Below are 10,621 nucleotides of genomic sequence, written 5' to 3'. Positions count from 1 at the left end.
TAATTATAAAATTTGGAAAAGACAAATAAAATAATTGGGGCAAACCCTTTTAATTGTTAAAAAAGAAAAAGAAAATTGGGGCAAACGGTAACGGCAAGGAACAAAAGAGGGAAACAGCGGGCGGAAGCAACAGGCAAAGGAACGATGCATTGTCCCAGTCCAATAATTTTTGACGTCGGCAAAAGCATTCAATAACAATAACAACAACAACAACAGCGTCGTCAATATTCAAATCCCATAATCGTAATTTTAGCAAAGACGAGAGGTCAATATAGTAACACAACATTGAAAAAGAAGAAAGCCAACAGAACGGAAAGCAGTGAGAGAAAGAAAGAAAGAAAAAAAAGTTGAGAGAGAAACAAAAAAAAAAAAGGAAAGAAAAACCAAACCCAAGAAAACTCTCAAAAAGAAAAAGAGAGAGAGAAGGGAAAGAAATAGAGAGCTGGAATCACATGCGCTTGTTCTTCTTCTTGTCTCTCTCTTCCTCTTCCTCTTCCTCGTTCTCTTCTTCTAATCTTTCTTTCTTTCTTTCACTCTCTCTCTCTTTCTCTCTCTCTCTCTCTCGGCCCTAACCATGATCCCTCTATCTGATTAGAGAAAAACTAACATAAAATTAAAAAAAAACACTCTTTCTCCTTCTCTACCTCTCTCTGTCTCTAACCATGGCTGACGATAAGGTACTTCTTATTTCTTCTTCTTCTTCTTCTTCTTCTTCTTCTTCTTCATTTCTATGCTTCCCTGCATTTTCTAAGAAACTTTTGACATTCTGTCCCTGGGTTTGTTTTGGGTTTCGTTTTACATATGTTTATTTGAGAAGGTTTGGATTTTTGTTTTTTTTTTGTTTTTTCAGCCGAAGGTTTATTTATTTATTTATCTTGTGATGCATTTCTTGCTTTTTTTCTTTTATTATGTTTTTTTAATTAATCCTTACTGTTGGTTTTGAAGCTTTATAAGTTCTTAGGATCTGGGTGCTTTTTTTGTTGTTGTTTTCCTGGACTTTCCCAGCTCCAAAATATAATTTTTCTGGTTATAGTTTATTCTCTTGGCAACGAGGGATCTCGTCTGTTTAGCTCTTAGGACATCCTCAATTTTCTTAGCTTTTCCCTTGTCTCGATCTGAGATTTCCCTCTGTTTAGAGGAGCTTTTTCCATTTATTATTATTATTATTATTATTATTATTATTATTTCTTAATTTTTTTAAGGAGCTTAAATCATTCTGTAGGTGTAAATCTTGATCTCTCTTTTGATCCCAAGACAAAATTTGCTTTTCAATACTAGGAATTTTGTTCATATGTATAGATAGGTCTGTCTAAAATCTAACAACTTGATCTCATTCCTGAGTTGGGCTTGATTTTTATTTGTGGATCTACCTACTTTTTTTCATAACTACTGAGTATTATTTGATCAAATTTTGTTTACCTTCTCTTTATGCTATTTTTGGTGTCTTGCTTTGTTTATGCATCTAATGTTGTAAATCCCTTTATGCTCTGCAGGAAATGGCTGCTCGCGTTGTTGATAGCAACGATCCGGTGACTGGTCACATCATTTCCACTACTATAGGAGGTAAAAATGGAGAACCTAAGCAGGTAATTGTTCTTGTCAACATCTTTTGCCTTTTGTTTTCTTGTGCTTTTTTTCTGCATATACGTGTTAATGCTGCGGAGGATCAAGAGATTAATGACTAAGGTTCAATTTGTTGATGTTTGCTTCTTGTAGACAATCAGTTATATGGCAGAGCGCGTTGTGGGGACTGGGTCATTTGGTATAGTTTTTCAGGTATGCAGTTAGTTATTATCTATTAACAATATGCAGTTACATATTATCTTTTAACATTGACGTTTTGCCATTTTAATGCCACTTTTGAGAGCTAATAATACTTCTTTTAGGCAAAATGCTTAGAAACTGGGGAGACTGTGGCGATAAAGAAGGTTTTGCAGGACAAAAGATACAAGAACCGAGAACTGCAGCTAATGCGTGTGATGGATCATCCAAATGTGATTTCTCTGAAGCATTGTTTCTTTTCGACAACAAATAACAATGAACTCTTTCTGAATTTGGTCATGGAATATGTTCCGGAGAGCATGTATCGGGTTTTGAAGCATTACAGCAATGCAAAACAGACTATGCCATTAGTTTATGTGAAACTTTACATGTACCAGGTCTAAAGGATATCATTTTGCTTAAGGTGGATTTGTTACTTCATATTCTTTCTGTTATTGACTGTGGGACTCCTTACAGATTTTTAGGGGACTGGCCTATATCCACACTGTTCCTGGAGTATGCCACCGGGACTTGAAGCCTCAAAACATTTTGGTATATTGTTACAACTATTAATGACTCAAAATATTGTAGTTTTGTCGTCAGCCACCCCCATTTTTATCTCCATAACTACATCTGGACTCAACTATCTGCAGGTTGATCCCCTTACGCACCAGGTCAAGCTGTGTGATTTTGGAAGTGCAAAAGTGCTAGTATGTCAACTTCCCTTTATTTTATATCTGCATCTTCTTTCTTGTGCTGCTGTAACTTTGAAGCTAATCTGTCAAATTCTACTGCAGTCAATCTTTAGGATATCAACCTGGTTCTTAGCCAAAGGAGCACCAGTTTATGTTATATGATTTTACTAGTCATTCTATTTTTGCATAGGACTTTTGATGTTTTAGAAATAATATCTGTGATTGAGGTAATTATCACAGCAAATGACTTGGATGTGATGAGTGTTATGTTAGTCTTAGCTTTGATTCTTTGGGTTGCCAAGTTCTACAACCTCACTACAGTAGCCTTTTACATATGAGATTTCTTCTTTGAAGTTTAGTTAACTCTTAGTTTAGTTTCTTTTTGACCTAATTCTAGAATGGTCTTACATTAGCGTTCTTTTTCATAGTTATATGGCTACTTATTATCTTCTGATTGTTGACATGAGTTATTGCTAATATGAGCAAGCATGATATTTAAGTTTTTTTCTAACTGAAAATGCTTCTGCTAGTTGATGTTTCTGGAATTTTAGCCTCTCTCTATCTCCAATGAAATGTTGCATTCGTTGACAATGATGCACTATTATCAGGTCAAAGGTGAAGCCAACATATCGTACATATGTTCTCGTTTCTATCGGGCTCCAGAGCTTATATTTGGTGCTACAGAGTACACAACCTCAATTGATATATGGTCTGCTGGTTGCGTCCTTGCTGAGCTTCTTCTGGGCCAGGTTAACTCTCCATAACATTTTTAGATTGTTTTGACTACTGGACGGTGATTATGTTCTTTAGTATAAGTCTTACAGGGTTTGAAAATTTTGAATCTTTTATAGCCACTATTTCCTGGAGAAAATGCAGTGGACCAACTTGTAGAGATTATTAAGGTTTGTTTTGCTATTGATGCCTGAATTGGTAGAATTTATACAATCATGAGATTTGCTAATGTATGTATTGCAGGTTCTTGGCACCCCAACCCGAGAGGAAATTCGCTGTATGAACCCAAATTATACTGATTTTAGGTTTCCACAGATAAAGGCACACCCGTGGCACAAGGTTTGCATGTTGTCCTTGTTTTTTTCTTCGTGCATCAATGTCTTTTTTTTACCTTGTTCCCTCTAAAACTATACCTCAAACTCTGCAACCTTTGTTGAGCACTACTGAATGTTTATGGGATGTTAAGGTTCTTAAAGGTTGAACCTTTGTTGGTTGCTTGAGTAGCATGCATGTAATTGGAATTTTTGTTTAACATTATGTATGATTAGATTCTTATTCAAGTACTTATTATTGGATACAGGTTTTCCACAAAAGGATGCCTCCGGAAGCAATTGATCTTGCGTCACGACTACTACAGTATTCCCCAAGTCTACGATGCACAGCAGTAAGTTTAAAGTTCCTTTGCTCTCTTCATCTGCTTTCGCCCCTATAGAAATATGGCCTCTTTCCTGTCCCCAATTTCTTGGTCTAATATGGGATTGTTCAACACTGGCTGACAAGAATCAATCTTTTTTATCACAGCTAGAAGCATGTGCACATCCTTTCTTTGATGAGCTCCGAGAACCCAATGCTCGCCTACCAAATGGTCGACCTTTACCGCCACTCTTCAACTTTAAACAAGAAGTATGTTTCAAAAAACTTTCTGAACATTTCTTTCATTTTCTGGTGTGATGAGTGCATTTCATTACTAAGATGAAGCGTGAAATTGGTCTATGTAATTGCATAGAAGGTACATTGGGGAAGATGTTTTAAAAATGGGTGATTTATCTATTGTTGTGAGTTCCACAGTGAGCTACATATCATTCCTTAAGAAAAATGACTGAAATTCCTGTTACTCAATCAACCTATATTATATTGTTTTGGTTGCAGTTAAATGGGGCTTCTCCTGAGCTTGTGAACAAGCTTATACCTGATCATATGAAAAGGCAAATGGGTCTAAACTTTTTGCACCTGGCTGGGACATGATATAATATGATACAAGAAGTGATATAGAATTGATATCTGCCAGTTGTTCTCTGATACTAAGGGGGTACCCATCTTTTGTGTTTGATCATCAAGCTTTAAGCTCTGACCAGCAGCAGCTGCTCTATAGCTCTTTATCAGGAGACGTACAGGATCAAGTGGCTGGATGGCTGCACCAACTTCTTGATGTTTTATTCGCCACGTTTTTTCTCCTCATACCCTATCCGTTTTCCTTTCGCTTTTTTGTTTTATGTAAATGTTTGATAGTAAAAGATAGCATGAGATGGACTTGTTATTATCATCAAATAGCTGCTAGCAGAGGTAAAAGAAAAAAAAAAAAGCTTGAGAAAGTGTCGATCATCTATAGCTAGGAAGAAGAAGGCCCCCTAATAGAATTGGCCCAGAGAAAAGATGGGCGGGCATTGTTGTTGAATGTTGGGTTTGGTTCACTTGCTGTGTTGTCTTTGTATTAGTTTTTTGGTGACTTGTGATGGCTGACTTTTTGAAAAGCAGACAATTGTCATCACTTGCTATTTGTGCAAAGTAATGTTATTATCGGGTTCTCTTCTACCGCCTCTGCACTCATATATATATATATATATATATATATTCAGTAATTAAATATTGGATGGAACCCTTGGCATGTGATTGTGAGAGGGTCAAGATGCATGTTCTTCCTAATTGTTCGTTTTGCTTTTTGTGTGTGTTTGATCTCCTTTTATTCGGAATTCGTTCTGTAAAATCGGCTACTGTATTATTTGGAATTTCGCAAAACGACCCTCGTCGGCAAGAAGTTGATACATCTTATCCGAGGACCGGCAAGTCGGCGGCACCTATCTTCGCGCCACTTAACGAGTACTCCTAGGACCCCAAAAAATAATAATTAAATGTTGAATTTGGCAACTCAAGACCGTTGATTTTTAACACGGATTGGTCATAATGGAATCAAGTAAATTATTGAAAAAAATAAGAAAAATTTGCCAAAGAAGAGACAAGGGACCATCCCTGTCATGTCCGAATCTCGAGAAGTTTTAACGCTGAAGATTAGAGCTATTTTTTTCATGCATTATCAATCTTTAATGGCTTCTAAACAAATCAATCAGATGATAATATTATTATATATTTAAAAACAAAGCTCTTAATCCAATTTCTTGCCTCCGTTTCCATATTTCAATATATTATTTTATGCAATTTCAATAAGTTCATCTCGAGAGCAAAAAAGATTCTAACAATAGCAGTTAACAGGCAGTAGCAAGAAAATCCAATTGCAGTCATTTCTTGATTTTGGCCAGTCGAGAAAAACTCAGGTTTCTTTTTCTTGTTGATTTCTCAATGAAAGGTGTAATGGCCATTCTATTACATTTCTTATTGTCTTGGGTTGATACTTCCCTAGCTTCCGATGGTCTTCTTCTTTCTCCTAAAGGTGTTAACTATGAAGGTGACAACTTTCATGTACTTTGTTCTGTAGTTCCTCAAGCTTTGTGTGTTTCTTGAAATTATCTCTTATTTATTTTTTATGGGTATTAAATATCAGTGGCTGCATTAATGGCAATGAAGAAGGAAATGATTGATGTGTTCAAGGTACTGGATGGTTGGGATATAAACTCTGTTGACCCTTGTACTTGGAACATGGTTGGTTGTTCTCCTGAAGGCTTTGTCATTTCCCTGTGAGTGAGGAAATTTCTTGTTTGTTTCCCCACGAACTGCTAGAAAATGATGTTGTGTTCTGTTTCATTTTTGGTTTTCTTTTTTCTGATTAAATTCTTTTGAGTTTTTGTTGGTAGTGAAATGGCAAGCACTGGATTATCTGGGACCCTATCACCGAGTATTGGAAATTTGAGTAATCTGAAGACCTTGTAAGTTGCCAGTACTGTCACGTTTGCTTCCTTTGCTACTCCTAGGTTATCGCAGAAAATAATCGATTAATTGGTATACTAGGAGATAAGGAAGCTTCCAGAGCTTCAGATTCTGGACCTTTATGAATTTTGTTTTTGTTTTTTCTTTTACTTTCATTGCTATCCAAATTAAGTTGCGCTTGGTTTTAATCTTATGCGTCCTGTAAAGCTGCCGGATATGGTTTCATTAAGTTGAACAATTGGAAAAGAACCAAAAATCTTGCCCCGGAAAAATTGTACTACTAGTTTTAGTTGTCACTAATTTATGGATGGCAAAGAACTATTCTACTCAAAAAGGGGCTCCAATTAATAGTTTTATATCTCTAATACACTCCAAAATGCTCATGGTGTTTGAAGTGGGACCAAATGCAGCTCCATTTTATCTTGTGTTAAAATATTTAATTAATATGATGGTGGTCAACTATTGAACTTTAGATCTTTCGATTATAGAGGCTCTGGTACCATCTCAAATAACTATTCCACCCAATAAGCTGTTAGGTGAGGCTTCAAGAATAATTTTGTATCTCTAACATTGGAGATAGTTCTTTTTTTTTTCTTTCCCTCATTTTGGTCGCCTGATATGAGTGTAATGAATTGAAGTTTCAATGGTGTATTTTACAATTGCTAGTGAATCTTTGCTACTTGTAGGCTATTGCAGAACAACCGGTTAACTGGTCCCATACCAGAAGAGATGGGGAAGCTTTTAGAGCTTCAGACTCTGGACCTTTCTGGTAACCAGTTTGCTGGAGATATACCGAGCTCTTTGGGTTTTCTGCCCCATCTGAGTTACTTGTGAGTGTGCCTTCACCATTGCATTTGAAATTGACATTCCTACTGATTCTAGATTTTGTGAACTAAACCTTTGATATGGAAAGCTTTTCAGGAGGCTCAGTAGAAACAAATTGTCGGGACAAATTCCTAAACTTGTTGCCAATCTTACTGGACTTTCTTTCCTGTATGCTCCATTAACATGCCAACTACTATTTCCTCTGATGAATTTTTGGGATGTGCTAAATAACTCTCACCAATACCATGCAGGGATTTGTCATTTAACAATCTCAGTGGCCCCACTCCAAAAATACTAGCAAAAGGCTACAGGTAGGATCTTTGGTGAGACTGTATTTTATCAAGAAGATGTAATTGTTCAATTTTCTTGATTACCTGGTCTTTGGCAAATGAAGCTACTATTAGGCGCACTTTCCGACGATTGAATATTGTTTAAGACTTATGAAATGTATTACTGGCATTGGCATATAATCCTATCTTTTTATTTCCTTAGTTCGATCCATTTCATTCAGTGTGTGATCTGAAATGATCAAGTCTTTTGGATCTTCTCTTGGAGATAGGTCTAAGGTTCTTATCTTAGGTTGTTGAGCATATTCAGTAGCTGCATTCCTGGAAAGAGAAATCAATGATCTGGTAGCCATTGTTTTATCACTAGCTAAGAACTTTGCCCATTCACATTTAGCAGTAATGCCTATCATCTTACAATTGGTTTCAATATCCAGGAACTCTCCATGAACAAAGATTCCTTCTAATTTTCTTCTTCACCTGCATGGATGTTTTGATGTTTATCGCAGCATCACAGGGAATAGTTTTCTTTGTTCTTCCTCACCTACACAAATTTGCATGGGTGTCTCGAACTTTGGGAATGGTAAATGCACTTAACCTGTTCAATGGTTCTGCTAAAATGCACTTTAACAGTATTAATAAGAACGTTTCATCTATTAATTGCAGAGATAGTTTCATCTCATAAAGCCAGCAATCATCACCAGTGGGTGCTTTCTGTCACTATAGGTGTCAGTTGCACATTCGTGATTTCTGTAATGCTGCTTTCTTGTTGGGTGCATTGGTATAGGTCTCGCCTGCTGTTTACATCATATGGTATTTGTTAAATTGGACGCTCCTTTTGTTTTTTCTCCAAAATTCTAGCTTGTGGATGATGATAGATATTATTAGAAATTGTGATAAATTCCAATTCACAGTGCAGCAAGATTATGAGTTTGATATTGGCCATTTGAAGAGGTTCTCATTCCGTGAACTGCAACTTGCAACCTGCAACTTCAGCTCTAAAAATATCTTAGGTCAAGGAGGCTTTGGGGTGGTTTATAAGGGATGTCTTCCAAATAAAACATTTGTGGCAGTTAAAAGGTTAAAAGATCCAAATTATACTGGAGAAGTGCAGTTTCAAACTGAAGTTGAAATGATTGGCTTGGCTTTGCATCGGAACCTCTTACGACTGTATGGCTTCTGTTTGACACCTGATGAAAGAATGCTTGTGTATCCCTATATGCCAAATGGCAGTGTTGCTGACCGCTTGAGAGGTTTGTCCCTCTCTTGCCCTCCCTCTCCCCATGAATCATTTGGGAAACCCGGATTTTAACCATCTTGTGGTTTAAAGTGCAAACAAACTTTGCACACAAACACCTCACTCAACTAGAAATCATATGGAATCTTTTTTTTAGTCTCTTGTCAGGCAGTTCTTAAACTACTACTTATCTGCATATTTTATTTGTGGTCACTTCAATGTTGTAACCCATAAGATTGTCATGAGTTGGTCAAATGAGAATTTTAATCCATGCTTTTAATCCTAGTTTGTTGGAAATCCGGAATTTGTTGCTTTTTCTTTTTACTCTCTGATAAACCATATATAGGTGTGACATCTTTCTTTATGCTTTCCTTCATTGCTGGCACATTATCATCTATTCAATTCTCTATAGCAGAGACTTGTCAAGAAAAACCATCGTTGGATTGGAATAGACGCATTCACGTTGCTGTAGGAGCTGCCCGTGGACTTCTATACTTGCACGAACAGTGTAATCCGAAAATAATACATAGGGATGTCAAAGCAGCAAATATTTTACTTGATGAAAGTTTTGAAGCCGTAGTTGGAGACTTTGGTCTTGCAAAGTTGCTAGATCGAACAGATTCACATGTCACTACAGCAGTGCGGGGTACTGTGGGACACATTGCACCTGAGTATCTTTCGACTGGGCAATCCTCTGAAAAAACAGATGTGTTTGGATTTGGCATTCTACTTTTGGAACTCATAACAGGGCAAAAAGCATTAGATGCTGGAAATGGACAGATTCAAAAAGGAATGCTTCTTGATTGGGTTAGTAATTTCTTCTGTATATTGAGCTCAAATTTTATATTTATTGCTTCGCCATCATTATTTTGAGGTGCTGCTTCATTATAGTAGAAAAAGACGCCGCAAAACCTATATTTACCTGTGGAAAGTGAGTGATTATTTTGACAAGAACTGCTCGAACTGGATAATGCATATTGAGAATGGCTAAGCATTTAGCTAGTTGCAAATATGAATATTCTTCTATTGAATGCATTGAGCTGACGTAAAAATTTCATATCTTGTTCACTTGACATTAATTGACACATCTTCTTCGTGCATTTTGAATTGCATTGGACTGCAATTCTTTGTAATATTAGTCCAACTTTGTGCTGCTTGCTGAAGCCAAAAGTTAGGAGGCTATGGCCATTAATTGTCTTAGTCTGTATTCTTCTGATAGAATGGTTGGATTTTCTGCTGAGGGAAAACAATCTATTGACTTTTAATGAGAATGAGAGTCCATCGTCTGTTGCTTCCATTTTACATCAAACATTAATATGTAAGCTGTTTTGAATTAATGCAGGTTAGGACCTTGCATGAAGAGAAAAGGTTGGAAGTCCTAGTGGATAGGGATCTAAAGGGATGTTTCGATGCATCCGAGTTGGAAAAGGCAGTGGAGTTAGCTCTGCAGTGTACTCAGTCACATCCTATTCTGCGTCCGAAAATGTCTGAAGTCTTGAAAGTCCTGGAAGGACTTGTTGGGCAGACAGGAATAGAGGATGTGTCTGAGGCAAGGCCTTGCAATTTCTCAAGGCATTACAGTGATGTCAGAGAAGAATCTTCATTTATCATTGAAGCGATGGAGCTTTCTGGACCTCGATGAGCAAATACAAGCTGCCATTTTCTGAATACAACTGTAAAAATGAGTTTCAAATTTAGAAGCCATATATATATTTCATACGGCATTTCTTTTTAATTGTGGATATCTATTAGTATAAGGTTGATGGTTGTTGTTTTTTTTTTTTTTCCCTCTCTTTACTTGAAAGTTTATGCAGTCAATGCAATGCTTGTTTTTATATATAATAGTCCAGGTGATTTCCCATTTACTCTTATATATGTTTTGATTGGAAACAAGGACTATTACATATATCTATTGAAAAATAGGCAAAATCTATCTTTTAAGTCCTTTAATTCATTGAGTTCCAAATAATTGATGGTCGAGGACATGA

General features: G+C 36.6%; 2 protein-coding genes across 3 annotated transcripts; both read left to right on the top strand.

Annotated features, from left to right (window-relative positions):
* The first annotated feature begins 348 nt into the window (after nt 1-348).
* Nucleotides 349-5,000, top strand: LOC8275153 (shaggy-related protein kinase eta). The gene is made up of 12 exons (XM_002522185.3): nt 349-677; nt 1,494-1,586; nt 1,717-1,776; nt 1,887-2,159; nt 2,239-2,313; nt 2,415-2,471; nt 3,065-3,205; nt 3,308-3,358; nt 3,432-3,527; nt 3,769-3,852; nt 3,990-4,091; nt 4,338-5,000. Exons 1-12 carry the CDS (start codon nt 663-665, stop codon nt 4,431-4,433), a joined length of 1,143 nt encoding a protein of 380 aa, XP_002522231.1. The 5' UTR covers nt 349-662; the 3' UTR covers nt 4,434-5,000.
* Nucleotides 5,001-5,150: 150 nt separating this feature from the next.
* On the top strand, nt 5,151-10,410 carry LOC8275154 (probable LRR receptor-like serine/threonine-protein kinase At5g45780). 2 transcript variants are annotated; one of them, XM_048373887.1, is made up of 11 exons: nt 5,151-5,868; nt 5,965-6,097; nt 6,215-6,286; nt 6,974-7,117; nt 7,209-7,280; nt 7,364-7,423; nt 7,906-7,979; nt 8,063-8,209; nt 8,311-8,649; nt 9,046-9,440; nt 9,976-10,410. In XM_048373887.1, the coding sequence occupies exons 1-11, from the start codon at nt 5,763-5,765 to the stop codon at nt 10,273-10,275; spliced, it is 1,842 nt and encodes a 613-aa protein (XP_048229844.1). In that variant the 5' UTR covers nt 5,151-5,762; the 3' UTR covers nt 10,276-10,410. The 2 variants fall into 2 exon arrangements, with proteins under 2 accessions (XP_048229844.1, XP_002522232.4); XM_002522186.4 differs by having other exon boundaries at nt 5,502-5,868; nt 9,049-9,440.
* The last annotated feature ends 211 nt before the right edge of the window (nt 10,411-10,621 follow it).

The sequence above is a fragment of the Ricinus communis genome, chromosome 5 (genome assembly GCF_019578655.1).
Source record: "Ricinus communis isolate WT05 ecotype wild-type chromosome 5, ASM1957865v1, whole genome shotgun sequence".
Lineage (NCBI taxonomy): Eukaryota > Viridiplantae > Streptophyta > Magnoliopsida > Malpighiales > Euphorbiaceae > Ricinus > Ricinus communis.
Note: the sequence above shows the minus strand (reverse complement) of the source record. Positions and strands in the feature narration are given on the sequence as shown.